The 20,869-nt window shown below is 33.8% G+C and overlaps 1 protein-coding gene across 3 annotated transcripts in view; it reads right to left on the reverse strand.

Moving 5' to 3' along the window:
• Window positions 1–461: 461 nt before the first annotated feature.
• vstm2a (V-set and transmembrane domain containing 2A) overlaps window positions 462–20,869 on the reverse strand; it is a 48,738-nt gene continuing 28,330 nt past the window's right edge. For 2 of the 3 annotated variants that reach the window (XM_088918675.1, XM_088918677.1), the window contains exons 3-5: window positions 11,121–11,171; window positions 10,151–10,490; window positions 462–1,980 (exon numbers count right to left, since the gene is read on the reverse strand). In XM_088918675.1, coding sequence (XP_088774801.1) covers window positions 1,892–1,980; window positions 10,151–10,490; window positions 11,121–11,171 — 480 coding nt within the window. In that variant the 3' untranslated portion in view covers window positions 462–1,891. Of the gene's footprint in view, window positions 2,102–10,150; window positions 10,491–11,120; window positions 11,172–20,869 lie in introns of all 3 variants that reach the window. The other variant, XM_088918676.1, reaches the window with a different exon arrangement.

The following is a 20,869-nucleotide window of genomic DNA, read 5'->3' on the forward strand; positions in this document are numbered from 1 at the left end:
TCTCATTTGCTTTCTGCTTGCTTGGTCTTTTATATCTTATTCCATTTCCCCATATGCAGATCAGAGGTTTAAGCATGCCATTTCATTGATGATTGCTGCAACACGATTCCGCCCACAGTGGATTTACAGTCTTTGCAAAAGGATTTGGTGTGAACTGTGGATTGGCTGAATATTAAGATGCACTGTTTAAATTAAAATTGAAATGCATCATTAAGGACTAACAAGATTTCAAACACACTTTGAGTTATATATATATATGGGAATAAAGTGCTTGTGTACCAGTTAATCAACATACACTAGGTGTTGAATACAGTCATTTTATAACATAGATTGTAAAGCATAACAATATACTCAATACAGTATATCAATTGCAAATCAATAACTTTAACAAAAAAGACTTGTAGAATTGTACACTGCAATTGCAATAACATAATATAACTCAGTACATCTGTCTGTTCTGGTTTTGAACCCTTTATTAATCCAATTGGTTAATTTTAACTGTTTTCTATACTCAGGTTTAGATTTACAAATCATTGCCTTTATGTGTATCATTTCTCAAAAAATCATCACAAGTAACATTTTAAACTAGTTTTTCCAAAGAACCCCAACCTGGTTACCCGTTAAAGAGATAAGACACATGAAAGGAAATAACTATTTCAAATGCAAACAAATGTTCACAGTGCAAAGGCATGTTGGTTAAATTCTACCAACACAATGAAAGCACATAAACGTGCATAAGTTTTGAAATCCAGAACCTGGCACAAGGTTAATGTTAATTTGTCATTTGTCCTACTGTTTAAGAGGAAACAAAATAGTTCCAGAATTATTTTTTCTCCCGAAGAACAGGACAATAAACATTTTTTGTGTCTTGGCAAGGAACATTATATATGGAAAATGGAATGGAAAAAGTCAAAGACAGACTATTCTCTGTGTGTTAAATCAATGTAAAATAGTGACAGATGTTCTTAATTTGTTTTTTGAATGAAACAACAAGGACTCCTAACAAATAATTATAACAATATTACCAGGTATCATATGATTGGAAGCATAACTTTCTTCCATTACTATGATTGGAAGCATAACTTTCTTCCATTTTGCAAACTTGTTTTATCTTGTTTTGAGTAGTTTATTGACTCTGCAGATTTATTCTTCATAAATCTAAATATTGGATGAAGATAGTTGCAGCATAGGAAGTGTCTTCAATAATCAAAATTAATTGCAAGAATAACAAATTACTAACGTACATCTGACAAACAATCCAGAACTTAAATTCGCTATAACCATTTTTTTAATACATTGTAAATAAGTTGCGGTAATAAAATCAGAACAAAGGGGTTTAAATTTATTTTGTCAAGTAATGACCCAAACAAAGATTGTGTGATGACAGCCATTTATACATTTCTTCTGCAAGAAAACAGATACTGTATTGTAACTGCAGATTACACTGTATAAAAGATTTCACATTAAAGCATAAAGTAATCAGCAAAAAAATTGATTTCAAATCACTATACATATTCACTTTTTTTTCATTTTACTGAGAGAAAAAGAAAGACATCTTTGCATTTGATAATTCTGTAATGGGTACATTTCATGAAAGCAATACAAAGTTAAAAGGATCATGAGAGGTAAATGCATAACCAAATCAAACACATTTAAATATATAATACACAAATACAGACTTTTTTACCCCAAAATCTCCACACGGTGTCACAATGAAGGTAAATATACTGCAAAAAAAGATGCAAAAATTGTCTTTGTGAGAAGTCATGAATATTTTAAGTAGACAATTGTAGTTCCAGTTGTTTCATACGAGCTTTACTGTAAATGGATGCTCAGTACAAGAGTTTCTCTTCCTTTCTTGCCTTGATAAAAGTGCTTCTTGTGTGGATAATTAGAATGCATTGGGTGCAGAGAGGTGGTTGGAAGTTAGGGTCAACTGTGTTGTCCGCTCCGTGGAAATAGCAGGCAATTTTCTCTTTGCTTTAAGAAGAGAAAGTGATATTGGAAAAAGTCAGCACTTAAAACTATAGTAAAGCACCCTTCACAAAGCCACAAACAAGAAGCAGGACAGCAAGTCCGTAGCTTGTAGCTATCCTCGTACCTGTGAAAGAAGTTATAAGATATTCGCTCATCTTGCAGATTTGCAATGCTTCTTATCAGGCCACTGTTAACACATTTACTAATATGTTGAAAATATGTTAGCACCTTGGCTATGGTGCTCTTGGCTATCTTAGCATGCACTATAAATAACACATACAACCTTTCTCTGTCCATTGTAAAATCATTGATAGTTCAGATGCAAGTCATTTGCAGTAGGGTAAGCTTCCTCTCAGTCTCGCATTTAATTTATAATTTAAATTCTATACACTACACAATTGTTGTATAAGCAGAAAAAAGTATCAACATGATAGCTGATATATAATTATACTTATGCATTGCATACTGTATAGACAATAGTATAAACCTTAACACAAAATATTTTCTGTATTATATACTGTAACATATTTCTTAATATTCTGCATAATATACTTCCCTTTTTAGAGACAACCAAAGTTATATGCACTCATATACTGTATATTAGTATCTTGAAAAACATCATTTTAAATGTGACATTTAAATACAGTATGTGATTAAGCGACTGCTCTATACTATTTCAAAAAGGCAAATGTTAATATATACTCATACCAAAATGAAATAATTATTATACTAACAAGGATAATATTGGAAAAGAACAGTAAACACAAGTGGCATTCCTTGCTGTATGTAAAATAGCCTAAGCACTTAAGCGTTTGGAAAAAAAAGACCATGGGATTTCACATTTATTTAATCATGTAGAAGTGCCTTAAGCATGTTGTAGGCCTTTGTGTTTTTACTTCTGTCTGTGTCTTTATGACCCTTTCAGATTTGAAGAACTTGAACTTGTATATAAAGGACAAGTCTGAAAAAATGAATATGCTTGTGAATTTCAGTACCAAAGAATGCAATGATTACTGAGAAAACAGAGAAACTAATTGGACATATACCTTTGAGATTCTAGTGCAACTTATGGAAAATCAGAGATTAATTGAGTTGATCAACATGGTATTGTTATATTTTTAATAAATATTAAATTGCATTTAGAATGAATGACCATGAAAAAGAAGAAAATCAAAACCAGATGTGAGATTATTTTGCTATATACTGTGATGTTCTTTATTTTTAACAGTTTTTTTTTATTTAGTCAAACACAAGAGCTAAACAACATCCAACAATTAACACAAATATGCATATTCCTGGTAAATGTTTCTGTAACCCTTAGCCTATCCTGGAAGCATAATATGCTAAATTGGATGATACACTGGACAGAACACCACCTCATGGTACTGTACATGGATGGTACATGTCTTCCCAAGGCAGAATCAAACCCAGGACACAACAGCTGTGAGGCAGCTGCACCAAGCCATAACTACACAATAGTGCACGTTTATGTTGTAACACTCTGTCTGAGGTACTTATTGTATCTTTAAAAATAGCAAATGAAAGCAAGCGCATCTTTACAGTAGAATAGTGTAAGGTGTTTAAAAAAAAACTACCTTGACCATGTTTTGTATCAGATTAAGCAAAACTTTTCATTGTAGAATTGTCATTGAGACTTTACTCCTGCGAAAATTTGGTCAAATACACCATATTATTATTAAATTATTATTTAAAGCATGCTAAAAGCAATATCATGGTACTGTAAAAACTAAAAAATCTAAAAAAGTATTATACAGAACTGTATATAGTATTGTGACATGATTTAATGTGCATTTTGTATGTTATAACACTATATTAAAATTAGCTTGACAAGAAATAGCTTTTCAATAATCACACTGGTGTTTTGTTGATTTCCTGACTCTAATTATAGGCATACAATAATAAATGAGAGAGAATGCCATGACTGTGTTTATGGTGTTTAAAACAAAGTGCATAGTGTACACTTTATTTTGTTTTATTCACACTTAACATTGACATTATTTTAATAACTTTGGGGCAGATACTATTAATATATTCTTTTTTCAGCCAGATGAAATTCTGTCCAGCTCACACGTTCTCACATTGACAAAAAACATTTTCCAGCACTGAAAAACATTTCCTTGGTTATTTCCACTTTTTATAATATGCTTGGATATAATTTTTAATGGGATATAATGTTGAAAGAAAACAGTGAAGATTAAGCTGTTATAAATGTGTTACTCTATTTTTTCATTTAAAGTGACCATTTTTCTCTTCAACTGTAACCTAAAAATAAATGACAAATTTAATATTTATCCATCCGTTTTCCTATTATTTATCCAATACAAGGTCTCAGGTAAGCCAGAGCCTATCCTGGCAAGCAATGAGCGCAAGGCATTATACACTCTGGACAGGATGTCAGTCTATTGCAGGGCTCACAGACATAAATATGCACACACTCACACCAGGGCCAGTTTCTTCAGAAGCCAAATAAACCTACCAGTACATCTTTGGACTGTAAGAACAAAAAAGAGTACAGAGGAAACTCATGTAAATACTGATCCCTGTAAACACAGAATCCAAGGAACTGAATCCAGGGCTCTAGTGCTATAAGGACACATTACAAATCACTACACCACCATCTCCCCCAGGTTTATACAGTAAGTAACATAATTTTATGGTAAGGTGTGTTTTACCATTTACTTCATTGTGTATGGTTATGGTATGGTATGCTTTTTATTGTGGTTGTGGATCTTGTTCTCATTTTTATCCATATCTCAAATTATTATAAAATATTAGGGAATTTGGTGGCTCTTATTATTTTCTTTGGTGGCTCTGTGAATATCTATCCTATAAACAAAATCATAGTATGTTTGTCCAGGTATGGGTGCCTGTGATATGGTACTGATATTTAATTACCATAGCAAAAACAAAAATACATTTATATATCTAGATCAGGCAAAACAATCTCACTCATTTGCCACATTCTGCAAAATCCTATGTAAACCTATAGAAAAAATAAAAGCTACATGTTTATGTGAATCATCAGTTTACTTTTTATTGAGATTACAAGAGCTGGAATAAAAACCCTGGACGACACTTGGTGTAGCTGCCATCAAATAAAGGGTACAGCAAAAATAATAAAGGACTCAGCTGTTTCTAGTTTCTGTTCATTTTATTCTGTCTGGGTGCATTATGAAAAGATGACATATTTTATAATTGAATTAAATTGTAGGTTTAAGGTATAGCCAGTTATGTTTTTTCCCTTTCTCTTTTAAGAATTTTCTTAAAAGCTTATTATTTATTATCAACATTAAAAAAGTTATTGGGTGACAGTTACAGTATACCCCTATTTTTCTATTTTTAATTTTTCTATTTTCTATTTTTCCTATTTTTAATACCACATTGTGTTTTCTACCAATAATTCTTTAAGGCACATTAATCTTTCAAAGGCAAAATTAGGTGATGTAATACTTTCTATTCTTTAAACATTTTTGTTGCATATTCCTGAATTTTAGATAGCTAAGAGTTCAGCACTGTTTTCTTCTTATCTGTATAGTTCAGAGTCACTTGTCATTCATACCAAATCCCAGCATAAATTTAAATCAAAGCAAATACTTTCCATCTGTCTTTAAAATATAATGTTTGAGAAATGCGTAAGACCTGACTGATAAATACATTGTTTTTGAGGCAAGAACAGTGTGTTAGCTAAGTTTAAAGGAAAAAATAATTGAAATGAGATGTACTGTATATGTAATTGTTAAATTAAAGAGTGATTATTATTTGTCTAATTATTACATCAAGAATAATTTAATTATCAATTATAAATATTAATATATTATTTTGATACTATTTAATTTAATTAATATAGTGATCTAATGATTAATTTAATAATTATGAGGTAATGGTAATATATTCATAATAATTACATTCTGTACTGTTCAACAGGGTGAGTGTTTTAATTTAAACAAAGAAACATACCATAACATTTTTCATTTTTCATAAAAGTTAATGTTATTACTTATATGAATTAATTCATGATAAACCTTATGCTACACTCATACAAATTTAGCATTAAAGGAACAAATTTTTATAAAGGTTTTAAGAGTAGGTGTAATGTTACTAAGGTTCACAGCACGCAACTAAAAGAGACTACTTATTCTTAACTAAGTAAGGTTGTGGTGTAATCAAATTTGTGCTATTAGAATTTTCTTGTAATTACATGTTTAATACACTTTTGATGCAAAGTCATTACATTTTTAACTAAAATACAGTTGATGTATTTGTATTATAAAGCATATACTTGTTAAAGACACATCATACTGAAATAGATAAAAAAAACTCCTTATACGGTACTTAGTGAGCATGTTAAAGATGAAAAAATCTATTTTTTCACAAAAACTCTGTGTTAACTGATATGCATGAAACACACACTCAAAAAATCTGATTTATAAATTAAAAGCTTTCAGCAGAAATATAGTAATTGAAATCTTACTGATTTATATATTTATTTCCGTTCTTAGATAATAGTAGTAGTAGGAAGAGGAGGAGGAGAAGGATGAGAACACAGCTGGTGATAATTACAAGTGAACTCAACACTTCATGCTTTATAAAGATCAAACAAATCAGCTAAATAATTATTATGCAAAACCCCTCTGTCAAAGTTAGAAACACCATGTCTCACACTCAGTACCGATTATATTGGGTAAGCCTGTCTTATGTGGGTAAATCAGGCAAACAATCACTTCATGTGTTTTCTTATTGACAATTACTTCTGAAAAGGGCAAAGGAATCTTTGTTTTAAAGTGCAGTTGTCATGTAATCTTACTTTGCTTTGCCAGTCATGAGCCCAGAAAAACAAAAAAGAGGAGAGTTGACTGAAAGGGCAGCTTCCCATCACCTTGAAAAATCCCTTGGCTACAGAAATCACTCACAGAAGTCAAATGGCATGTTAAGAAAATGCCACTCCAATACGACACAGTGAAATGGGCAGAAATTAAAAATCAACATGTTAGTTAAGTTAGACGAAAAGATGAAGTGATAACATCACAACAAACAAACAGTTATATATTCAATGAGACAAACACACAATAAAGGTGTAGGGAGAATTATGAATAAAGCTGTCAAGAAATCACTAATGAATAACTTACAGCAGGAGTCCAATCTCAACATATCAAGTACACCACAGACCAAGAGTATACACTAACAATGACAAGTAAAATAACAAAGACAGATTCTATAAAGAAATGCTGATTCATCAAATAAAAACCAAACTAAGATCATGTCTTGGTTAAAGGGGACTTTGATTAGAAAAGACAGAAGGCAATGGAAATATTGATAATGGCTGATGTAAAACAGGAAAGATGGCACAAGACTTCTTGAATTAAGTGCTGGCAACATCACAACAATCAGCATTCATAATTCTTTCTTGCAACATAAAAACATTCAGAAGAAGAATTCAGAAGAATGACAGAAGAGACTGGGAAGAGGGTCTCTGATCCATGTATTCAGATAAATCAAAAGCATTGACAAAGTTAAACTAGTAACCTTCTTCAGAGTTAACAATAAAATAAGTACTGAAGGTCACATGGAAACTATGCAGACTATGCAGAAATGCACTGCAATCTGAGAACAGGGTGTACTTCTTTGTATAAAGGGTGTTAGGACATGAAACAAGCTACCCAGTCATATTGTTGAAACAGAAATCCAGAAATCCATGTCCAGGGAGAAACAACATAAAAAATCTACAATATTCACACTTTAAAGCAGTGTGAAAATGGTAAATATGGTCTGAAATAGAATAACCCAAACTATCCAACCTTTTTTTACTATTATCATGGCAAAGGTTAAAGGCTCAATGTAAACGAATGTAACAGTCTGGCAGATGGAGAAGTAGAGGCAGAACTCTAAATTTAAAAGGCAAGAGAAGGGGGAAATCTTCACGTATCTTGGCAGATAAACAAGCCAAGATGATTCCACTTCCAGTGAAGTAAGAATAAAAACTGGAAAGTCAACAAACGCTTCTTTTAGAAAGCTTAATTAAAAACGAACCAAAATTGAATGTGCACAATGGTATCATCACTTCCATAGCTACACATAGCAATAAACACCGAAGAAAGATACTCAGAAACCAGATGTATTTGCCATAAATGACTTAGAAGAATACCAGGAATTACTTATAAGGATTGAAAAATTAATGAAGAAGGCAGAATAATCACTGAAGTGCACTTTCACACTTAACGTGCCAGCAGCCATAACACCCTGCAACTCACAACTGGCAACCCACTGAAGCTACGGAGGTGTGTGCCTGGTCAGTATCTGGATAACATCACTTTATTAACCCTATACAATTTCTTGCATTAGGAATTTGTCTTTTCGCATACCCCAGCTTGCTCTCCATGATGGAAGACCTCCTGGAAAAAACTAAGGTTGCTGCTGGAAGAAGTGTTAGTGGGGCCAGCAGGGGTGGTCTATGGGGCCACCCTGTGGTCTACGTGGGTTCTAATGCCCCAGAATAGTGACGGGGACACAATAGTGTAAAAAGGCGCTATCCTTTGGATGAGACATAAAACTGAGGTCCTGATTCTCTGTGGTCATTAAAAATCCCAGGCCGTTTCTCGAAAAATGTAGGGGTCCCATAGTCCCTTAACAATCATGGTCTCCTAATAATCCCCACCTATGAATTGGCTTACTCTGTTCTCCTCCCCACTAATAGCTGATGTGTGGTGAGTGTTCTGGCGCACTATGGCTGCTGTCGCATCATCCAGGTGGATGCTGCACATTGGTGGTGGTGGAGGGGAGTCCCCATTACCTGTAAAGCACTTTGAGTGGAGTGTCCAGAAAAGCGCTATATAAGTGTAAGCAATTATTATTATTATTAATCTAAAAGAGAAGACATTAATATCTGGAGAATTATTATAAATGGATTAGACCATTTGTTGAGTACTGCCAGCAATTTTAGACTACCAGAAAATGCAAGAAGGAAATGAAGGAGACCCAGAACAATATGGCTCAGGACAACACCCAACTATCTATAGAATATACTTTAAAATAAGATGGATAAAGGGATAAAATGGAAACAACTGGAGACTGTAGTGGGCAATGGATGGACATTGTGAACATGACTCCAACTGTCATACTGAAGGTAATCTCCTACATAAAGAACAATTTGGAAGATTTTCAAGTAGTTGAATTATGGGAGTCCACAACATTCAGCGATAAAGTATTAAGAGTTTACTTTATTCAGTTGTAAAAATAATGCAAAATCATTTATTCAAGGAAATTAATGTTTATTTAAAGCACTGTTTTTACTGACCTCTGACCACTTAAGCTTTGAAACAAGCCAAAATCAAAGCTTCAACTCTGTGAACCCTGTAACTGTTTATTAGGGAATGAATAGAAAACACAGTATTTCAGTGTATAGTCTATGTTAAACTCGAAGGTTTACTGATTTTTGCTGCATACTAAAGTATACTCTAGTGAATAAATATAATTTTGTTCAATATTAACATAACATGCATTAGATAAATATAGCTAAATCTCTGAACAAAAAAGCTGTCATATGTCATAACCTACAGTAATTGTTTTTCTTTTTGTTTGATATAAGACATTTTGTCTTTGATAAGATAGATAAAGGGCTTTATTTTTATATACAGTATTGCTTCTACAGTATGTTTCATACAATGATGTTGGTTCTATAGGAAGATGGCTTTCACACCTTCCTGAAAAGAACTGGTATGAAATGTTACCTATTAAAAACTTAGTAATATTAGTTATTGAATTGAGATGTTATTGTATTTACTGAAATTATTGTTGCAGTTTCCACATAAAAATATGTATTACTAAAAATACCAACCAGCTATTCTGCAATTGGAAAGGATAGTTTTCAGCACCTGTATTTTCTAAGTCCAGTATATACTGTTTATGCTGCATATGTTGACCAGAAATTGAATGATGCTTGAGGCTTCATTGTTGGATATACTGTATAAGAGTATTTAATTAACATTTAAAACTGGTAAAGCAAAATAATCATTGTTGTAAACTACAGTATGTGCAGCAATGGACTTGCAGTTTTTCAGGAATTTGAAAATTCTATTTTGGTACGGAGATATTATTAATATGTTTTCTTTTTTATGTACATACAGCTAGAAAGTTGCTTCTGATTGAAAATTCATACCTGAACCAGGACTGTGTTTTAGTATTTTGGATGCCGTCGTTTGAGAGCTAGAGGTAGAGTGAAGTTGTTGGTTCTCAGAACTCACTCCATTATCAGCTGCAGCTGACATATTCGTTTTTCTTGGCTTTTTATCTGTCAGAGGCAAAGGTTCCGTCTTCTTGACTGGCTGGTTTCGTAGGCGATTAGTGCTGTTCACTTGAAGATACGCTTGAGCCTTGTATTCCCGGAGTGCCTCATAGTTGGCATCAGTGACTCTGCATTCATACAAACCTTCATCTTGTTTTCCTACTTTGGAAATCTGTAGCTTGTGGGAAATGTCATTTCCTTGAACCCTTACTGTCTGCACAAATACAAAAAGAAAGATTTTCTCAACAAACAGCATTATTGTATTATCGGTGTAAGAAATAGAGCTACAAAAAGAAAGATGATTACACTGCATTTCTAAAGTTAGAGAAATGTCTGAAAAAATGCTTTTTATAACACTATTTATAACATGCATATATACAATAATATTCAAAATTATGAGATTTCAAGTTTATCATTTATTGACTTCTACACATGCATACAAATGTAAACACAAATTAATAAAACAAACAACTTTAGCTTATGACTAATGATATCATGAAAACTACATTGAAATTGTACATATAATAAAATGTTTTTTTCTGAGAATACCATTCTATTCTATTAGGTTCAGCTGCAATGGAATAGCACAACTGATTAAATACTAATGTACTCCATGATTCCATGTATTGTTTAGATTTTAATATTATAGCATACAAATATCTGAATGAAAATAGTAATAATTTAGTAATGTTTTTCATTATTCATTTTATTTGGTGCTGTATGACACATGGCAAAACAGAGAGATAGAAATAAAACAAGTAATTATTATCATTTACACAGATATTTTAGAGTCTGTTCTATAATAGTTAATACAAAACACAATTATTTATATTTCAGTGCTTACACTTATTTTAGTCCCCTCGTCATCTGGATCACTTCCTGGATTTAATTTCACCTTAAAATAAATTAAAGATTGAAAATAAATTAAAATGTGAAGGAGTAGAGACATTCAAATGTGTCAAAGTAGAATGTTTGCTTGAAGGTAGTTTCAGTATAAAATACTTGCCAAACAAGTCACTTGACACTATAGTAACTATCACATGGTAGATGGTAGCCTGTTCAACAAAGCCAAGTGGGGAAGGATTTTTCTTAGCATTCAATCAGAAAACAAAATACTCCCCATTCCCTCTGTTCAAAAACTACCACAAATCAGCACTTGTACTCAAAGAACATGAAGTAGTCTTAAATCTTAATAGCTGAAAACATTCATGGAATATAGAATACTTTTTAGGATAAAGATCATGTGTCTACACATCTTTTGTAGTAGCACCAAATTTGCTTTAGTGAAATAATATACTGTAAGTAGGAACCCAGCACTGTGATAAGTAAGGTCAGCATTATTGGATATAAATGAAAAAGTTCACCCACCCCTCAACGTCTGAATATAATTCATATGTAAACTGTTTATAAGGTGAAAATGTATAAATAACAAATCCAATTACTTTACATGTACTGTAAGACCTTCTATTTCTCACACTCCAAAAATGACCTAATATTACTTCACTTTACCCTAACAGAGCAATGAATCATCAGAGTAAGAACATTTGTTTGTCCATGATAATTATCCAATTTAGCCTACTACAGTAGTCAACAAAATAAAGTAGTGTGAAAAAATTCTAAAACGCAGACACTCCTAAAAACATAGGAGCTGTGTTGTGGGTGACTGTAGTGGGAGGTCACACTAATTGCATGATGTCTTCAATTCAACTTTGTTGTAGTGTTGTTTTATTCATAAATTACTGTAGGTGTTTGTAAATTGAGGGATGAATGTATTGCAATATAGTATACCGAGATGTTTTCAATAAATACTCTGAAGGTAATGGTTTCATGTTTTATCCAGAAGATAGACATAAGTTAATCAACTGTTTTAATAAGCCATAGTTAGTTTTCCTGCAGCTTGTCTGGGTTATCCAGGTTTAGTGATCACAGATGCCTGAAAGATGGTTAAGTGTATCCAGGATTTGACTGCACATGCTGCATTAAAAGTTCTGGCACTCAGGCAGTATGAAGGTGTCTTGGGAAATGGGTATACTGAGATGCATTTATGGCACAGTGCATAATCTCTTTAATATTTCACACAAAACATCATATTTTACTACTGTAAGGACAACTAACTACACATGTCTATAAAAATAGCATAACCAGAACCATTGCCCTATCAGTTGTGGAGGTTCTGTTTCCTTCCCAAAATTAATCTCAAAATGATTATCTTACGGAGTAGGCACATACAGTATAGCGAAATGTGCTGTAAGTCATATTATCTGATATTAGGGTATATATGCTTGTTTCCTGCTAACAAGTAAGTCTGTATCTATTCCCCACATAGAACATTTCTGAATAATGGAGGATTTGTTATTCCTTGTGGCTCCACAAGGCTATAAGAACTGTGAACCTGTCTCTCAAGACGAGATAAGAGTTGCACAGACATTGCCATGAAACCATTTGGCCATGAACAAAGTAGTACTGGTTATTCTTAGGTCAAGAGAAGAGATTCGATGGGATTACTATGTAGCTGGGAATGCGAAAAAGGACTTTTTTAAGATTCAGTTTTAAAAAACTGGGCAAACACACCTTAAAATCTTCCATATATATACCTTGTGTACCACAAACACCATGTTGTACCATTAATTTGATATTAAATGAAGAAATCACAAATGGTTATACTCAAAAGAACAGCATTAAACTTCAAGACAAAAGGGATATCTAATCAAATGCCCATAGATATCACTTGTTTGGTCTTAAATTATTTATAATAAAACAGATAAAGCAGTCAGATTCTGACTGCAATAAGCATTACTGAAAGGGTTTTAAATTTAGAGAATAGGTTATTATGATCCAACCTCATCGATTGAAATCCCAAGAAAGGAATACCAGGTCACACTTCTAGTGGCTAAATGAGGTACAAACTCAGTGTGTAGAGTGTAGAGGACTTCAGCTTTTTGAGCCAATAATATACCATTTTTCATTCCTTATTGATAAAAGACTGCACGAAGTATTGGATGTGTTCATTATCCTGTCTCTTGTGACAGAAGCAATAAAAATTCCTGAAGGAGAGACATGCAAATTTCAGATTTCAAATGGGCAACTAGCACCCTGGAAGACAAGACTTTGGAATGTCTTTGTCTGAGGCAAGCAAAGAAAACAGCTATTACAGTCAATGATAATTATGACGATAATAATGCCAATGTCAATGTCAAGAAAAACCTGTTTTTCTTTTTAATTAATGAAGATGAAACACTCATGAAAATAAACCACTATGATGACGATGGACTAAATTGCTTTATATTTTTTAATGAATTAAGATGAGACGAAAGGACCTGTTTGACTAAAACTCATACTGAAATGAATTTAATCACATGGAGTTTACTGTGTATTTGCTAGCAGTCATATTGTTCTGCAACTCAAAACTGGAAACCCACTAAAGCTAAGCAGGTGTGAGCCTGGTCAGTACCTGGATGGGAGACCTACGGTTGCTGGTAAAAGTGGTGTAAGTGGGCCAGTAGGGGGCGCTCACCCCAGTGATGGGTACACTATACTATAAAAAGGTGCCGTCCTTCGGATGAGAAGTAAAACTGAGGTCCTGACTCTCTGTAGACATTAAAAATCCCAGGGTGTTTCTCGAAAAGAATAGGGGTGTCACCCCGGAGTCCTGGCCAGATTTCCCATTGGCCTTTACCAATCATGGCCTCCTAATAATCCTCATCTATGAATTGGCTTCATCACTCTGTTCTCCTCCACACTGATAGCTGATGTGTGGTGAGCATACTGGTGCACTATGGCTACCATTGCATCATCCAGGTGGGTGGCGGTGGAGGGGAGTCCCTGTAAAGCACTTTGATTGGAGTGCCCACAAAAGTGCTATAAAAGTGTAAGGAATTATTATTATTTACTTTATGTCTAACAAATTGCAGACTGGCTGTAACAGGTACAATTCCAGGGAGGTGGCTGTAGGTGGCCAGTGCGGTGCCTCAGACTATCAATGTGTAAGAATTGCAAGTATCTGGGTGTGCGGTTTTCTTTCTTCTTTTTTGTTTTCTAAGTGTCTAACATTTCCAACCAATCTTTTCCACACCTCATGTCATGTTCTTATTGTTTCTTAATTGATTGGCACCCTGATAAACAATGAGATGTATGCGCTGTACAAATAAGATGGTTGGTCAAACACGCCATGCGTGCTGCATTTCAGCTTCGTAATTGTGGTCTGTCAGAAATGTGATTTTTGTTCATATTGTATATGACTTTCAAAATTTTAAAGTGAGTCTGTAAAATGTTTCTGTATACTGTGCATTTCACAGCATGTAATTGCTATAAGAATGTTCTTTAATTAAATGTAGTTTGTTTAATTAAATTTAGTTTGGGTGGGTGTTGAGCAAATCGAGAACATATTATTGTAACAACAACATCTTATAGCACATGCAGGCATGTATTATTTATTTATTTCTTCTGAATAATGTGGAGTGAAAGTGCAGTAACACACCTGAAGCACAGGCCTGTCACTTTGTTTGCATGATACTAGCACAATGTCATAAGCACTTAGACTACTCTTAGGCTATGGTACTTTTTTAACTGGAATATTATGGTGTCAGCAAGGCTAGTTATGAATATTATTCCAGTAAGTTAAAGAATGTATATATAATATTACTTGTCCTGTCCGATTTTAATATTTTTAAGTAACTCATGCAGTAATTCCCCTATAGTTATTGCAAATTCCATATTGTCATAAACTGTGAAACAAATTTCTAAAAGTATTTCTTTTGGAATTTTTATTAACAGTGCCAAAATACATTCTCTTACTAGCAAAGAGCCATATGATGTATTGATAACCCTTTATTGCACAGATATTACATGTATTTGATATCTGGCCTTTCTGGAGATCAATACACTTTAGATTGTGTAACAAAGACTTGTGCCTTTTAACAGACTCTTATCAGAGGTGTTTTTTTTCCTTAGAAATTTTGTTATTTTATTATAGTTTTATACATTTTATTTCCTAATAAAATTAAAACTGCTTAACTAAAATGTGACTTAAACTAATTCTGTTTTAGTCATCTAAAAGTAACACTATTTATAGCCAAAATTTAGTCGACTACTCTAAATTTAAAGTGGGTGACTAGAAAGTGACTATGACTAATAGACACTTGAGTCAACTTGACTAAGACTATGACTAAATCAAAAACTGATGACCAAATGAACACTGCAAGAAAGTTACTTGTAGGTCTGGGAAGACTGAAAGTTACTGTATGTTCTGGAAGATGGGTAGGGAATATTTTGACAGGACCACAAAACCCAGGAAAACCAGATCGCCTAGGAGAGAAAGTAGCAAAGAGCTCAACTGGACCAGGGAAGCAAAATACAATATTCAATGACCATCCTATTCAGCCAGCAATTCAGCTACTTGCACTCTACAGCAACACCAGGTAAGCACCCAAGATGGGTCACAATGCTCCTTGCAATGACAAATCATCACAAATCAGGTGATGACTACTATCCAGGACATAAGCGATAGGAACACACCAAGCTTTTCTAGTTTATGAATTTCCTAAAGGAATAGTTCGCATTTACCTTGTGCTCAGTTCAGTGCTTGATAGGTATAGTATAAGATATAAAATAAGAAAAGGTCAGATTTTATTGTTCCCTGAGGGAATTTTTATGGACACCTAGCACTCCTGTACATTTAAATAGAACGCAAAAAAGAGAGAAGAAAAACATTGCACATTATACTATTACAAAAAATAAGAAAAACATTGCACATCATTCTATTGCACATGTACAGTATAACACATGACAACATGTAATATTTATAACACATCACAAAACATATTGCATTCGAGTGGGTTGTAAGAGTCAAAATTGTGTTTATCCTTGACATTTGCATTGGATTGGATAGTGGAACAAAGGAATGTTTGTATCTGTTTGACTTATATTTGGGAACCCTAAAACATTTGCTAGAAGGAACAAGTTGATATTCAGAGTTGAGAATGTGGGAAGGATCTGATATATTTTTTCCTGCCTGTTTGATTATGGATTTTTAAAAGATTGTCTGCAGGGAGTGGTGCTGTTTCACTCTCATGACCTTCAAAGCTGTCTGGATGAGGCGGGTAATTTGCGATTTAAAATGAACTGATAGATTACCAAACCACACTGAATACCATATCTGACAATGCTCTCGATTACAGCACTGTAAAAGAGTAGCTTTACTTTCTGTCGAACCCCAAACACTCTTCGCAGAAAATATAAGCGCTGCTGAACTTTGGAGCAAACACTCTCAACATGAGTAGACCAACACAGGTTATGGCCTACGTGTACACCTAAGTACGTATATGAATCAACCTGAGTGATAAGTTCGTTGTGGATTACTACCTGTGAGTGATCACCAACTGCTCTGGGATCGAAAAATTTTTTTTTAGTTTTTTTAGCATTCAAAATTAAGCTATTGTTGTCACACCATTGCACAAACCTTTGGATTTCTGACATCTATACAGATGTGCTGCTACCTCTATGCATTAAGCCAAGAACAGATGTATCATCTGAGAATTTGAAAATGAAGTTGCTTTGACTACTGCTAGTACAATCATTTGTATAAAGTGTGAACAGAACTGGAGAGCTCACACAGCCCTGAGGAGCACCTGTGCTAATGGATCATGACTCGGAAAGAGTTTTGTTGACCCTGACATACTGTGTGCGATCTGTTAAAAATGAATGGTACCATCTTATAATGTTAAAATGATAAACTTTAATAGTACAAATGTGGACTTGGACAAGTTAATGCTATACCCTGATGGGCAGTGAAGTCATCAAAAAATGAGATGAGACAGGGATTGGGAAACACTATAACATCAGCATAGACCAATGATGGATAGAAATATAAGAATAACAGACACATTGAGTTAGTGGATCAAGAGACAAAACAACACTAGGGCATTTTTGACAAGTGTCCCTTGAAGAACTACCTTGAGAATAACAGGCTCTGCTTGCTAGCAGCATTGCTTCAGGGTTGGTAATTAAGACATTATTCATATTAATAAACCCTGATTCCAAGCCTATATGATTTAGATTCAACAAACACAGATACTGTATTCTCACTCCTGGAGGACAAAGTGAATAATGTCAGTCATATGTTGCCCTTTTTTGTCAACAGCCATGGAGTTTTGTTGACCCTGACATATTGTACTGTGTGCGATTTGTTAAAAATGAATGGTACCATCTTATAATGTTATGGTTAAAGGACATTTGCTTCAACTTACTTATCAATATATGGGGCTGCAGCATTTAAATCAAATCAAATCAAAGTTTATTTATCAAATGCACAACAATAGAGCGTGCAGCAGTAGTTGCGACAAAATCACAAAATCATAAAAACACAAAAATCACAAAATTAAGGTTAGAAAATCACAAAATTAAGGTCAGGAAATCACAAAATGCAGAGCTGAAGTCTACAAACAGCATCCGAGCATAGGCATTGTGGTCCTCTAGGTGTTTTAGAACAAGATGCATTATGCTGTTGATTACATCATTGGTGCCCTGCCAGTGTTTATATGCAAACTGATATGGATCCAGTACAGCGTTCACTTCTGAGCACAGCATGGATACCATAATCCTCTCAAAGCATTTCATCACAACAGACGTCAGTGCTACCGGCCTGTAGTCATTGTTATCTGAGGGACAGGGCTTTTTGGGTATTGGCACGATTCTTGCTTTTTTCCACAGCGCTGGAACAGAGTGAGAGTCAACTGACTTCTGAAAGATAGGACACCATGCTGGTGTTAATTCCTCTGTGCAGTTTTTTTAAAAGAGAGGCAGTGACGCCATCAGGGCCTGTTGCCTTTTTTGCACATATGTGCCTGAAAGATTGTGTGGTCATCTGTGGACTTATTACAAGCCTACCAGCACTACTGTCAGCTGTAATAGTATCTAATATATTGTCACATGCACCAGAGAAGTCCTGTGTCTCAAACCTCAGATAGAATCGTTCAGCTTGTTTGCTTTGTTTGCCACAACCTCCTGGAGTTTCAAAGTCACTCTCCATTGTCTCTTTGTGTTAATTCCTTGCATTCCTGAGTTTTAGTTTAAGCTCTTTTTGCAGTAATTTCAGTTGCACTTGATCCTGGTTTTTAAAAGCGAGTCTTTTGCAGTTGATGCAGTCTATCTCATCCAGTGATGTATAAACTGTTTATCTTGATAAGAATTTAATGTAGGTTCATGCCTTTTGCCTCAAATTAGAATTCGAGTTTATTAGCACTTAGATAGATACTTTATTGATCCCGTGATGTAAATTGCAGACAGGCATAGTATAGGTACTGTATAGTTGTACTATACAGTATCTTAGCAGCTTTCACTTTTTTAATTTTCCACTTTACAACCATTTCCTCAAGTCTTTCCATAAGCCTTTTTTGGGATTATTTTTCCTAATAAATCATTTATTGTAATAAAACGAAATAGTCCTGATTTTTATTCACGCGGATAAACCTCTCCAATATCTTGAATTCAGGTTGATAAGCATTGTGTTAATTATCGATTTTCAGAGAACACAATCATTTAAGGGTTGGTGTGGTGACTACCACTAGATCACAACACCTGTTTTATACTTTCCTTTGGTGTTTCAGTAACCTCTAGAACATGTGGTACGGGTTTCGTGTTCAAAGTTGCTTACAACAGGGTCTAAGGATTAGTCACATGTGCTGTTCTCCTAGAATAAGCATATGATTGACAGGAGGCAATCCTCCTAAACCATCTGATCCACAGTGCAATGTTTCAGATGAGATTGAAATAAAATCAAGTCTGGAGCACAGTCTTATACAATTCCATTGTGTTACTTATTACAGAAGGTAATATTGAAAGAAATACATCAGTAATTAATAGAAGGCTGACAGCTGGTACAGTAGACCAGGAATAGGGAATGGTAGAACAAAAAGATGTAAGATGAGTCCAAAAGAATTTAGAGATATTACATATGGTGCATTTTTCTATCATTTCCATTAAAAGGAAAATGTTACTTATTTTCAAATGTTCTTACATTTTGTGGAATTACTTAGGTGTACAAATATAATATCTCAGAAAAAAAGTAAATAGTGAGAAGATGGAGTAAAGCATTGGATGAATGCATGTCAGCTTATACCCTGAAATTAATTTTTAAACTTTTAGCTTAGAAGTCCAAAATATCCTCATATATGCCATTTTTTTCTGTATCTGTGCAGGGGCGTCTGTTTGTCCAACATCACTTGTACCTGTGTAAAATTGCCTTCATTCAAAACTTGCCATCGTAGATGTCAGATAGACAGCAGACAAACCTCAGTAATGCTGAGGCTAGAAAATGATGCAGTACCTAAATTGTATAAAATAATGCCAAATAAAGCAATTCATACATTCATGTTATATAGGCCTCAGTACAAAGAGTAACTCCCACACTAGCTGTCTGGGTGCCAGTTAATGTGACAGCCAGTGGATTTAGAATCAACCTTTTTAGGCCCTATCTATAAATTTATACTTATTGAATACTACTAGTCAAATATTAATAACTGTATCCTTTGGATGTTAACCAGTAGAGCATTTTGAATAGCTGGATCTGTATCTTTTTACCAGAACCTTGCTTGTCGTTTTATCATATAAGGAGGTTTAAATACAGTATTGAATCTACAATTCATATGAGATACAGTGAGATAACACCAATTAAACTATTTGAAATACAAGACCTACCTTTATACATTAAAAACGAATAATATTAAGTTAAATGCTTGATCATGATATTAAAATATTTTGCAAAGCAAAGTTTGAAAAATGCCTGTTTCACCTCTTTAGTTTGTTCATATTTCTGTCTCTTTACAGTACATGCATATTTTTTCTCTTTTAAAAAGACCTTCTGTAATCACAAGTCTTGAAATAGCCTTTATTGTAAACATTATGTTGAGAAAAAACTCCAAAATTAATCACACAATAATAGTAATACCAATAAATGGTATAAAAAACATGATGTTACGTTACAGTGTTTGCACTGTAAAACTGGCAAATAAAAATCTGAAGGCTAAATCTGTTTCTAAAAGATACCGTTACATTTAAAAATAAGATCTGTGCATACTGCCTTGACAACTAAATATTCAATGAATGTACTGCATAATAAAACTTAAAAAGGTCAAATTAAAGGCTTTATTAAAATTGCTGCAAATTATATTGGTTTATATAAGTTTTCACATAAGGGACACAGCACAAAAGTTTAACCGAAAATCTGTTGCCAACACATAACATCCATCTTAAGTATAATGTATTTATTTTAAAAAGTTTGCCAAGTGGACTGATGCCCAGAAAACTCTTTTGCTGACTGCAGATGTAAATAGTACAGTATTGGTTCTTTCAGTAAATTTGCACAACAAATTCCTCTAAATTCGAATGTGCCTGTATATCTATAAAACTGCACAGTGACAATCACAATGACAAATCAGAAGTAATATGTCTTCTTTGGTGTCAATGAATCACTGCCTGAGGTGATTATTTCAAGTAAAGAGCTGGAGTTAATCAAGTTGTTTATGTTCGGTATGACACAAAACACCCAGGACAGTCTGATAAATGTAACAAATATATTTAGCACTGCCATGAATATAC

Source organism: Atractosteus spatula, chromosome 6 (assembly GCF_055471065.1).
Source record: "Atractosteus spatula isolate fAtrSpa1 chromosome 6, fAtrSpa1.hap1, whole genome shotgun sequence".
Classification (NCBI taxonomy): domain Eukaryota; kingdom Metazoa; phylum Chordata; class Actinopteri; order Semionotiformes; family Lepisosteidae; genus Atractosteus; species Atractosteus spatula.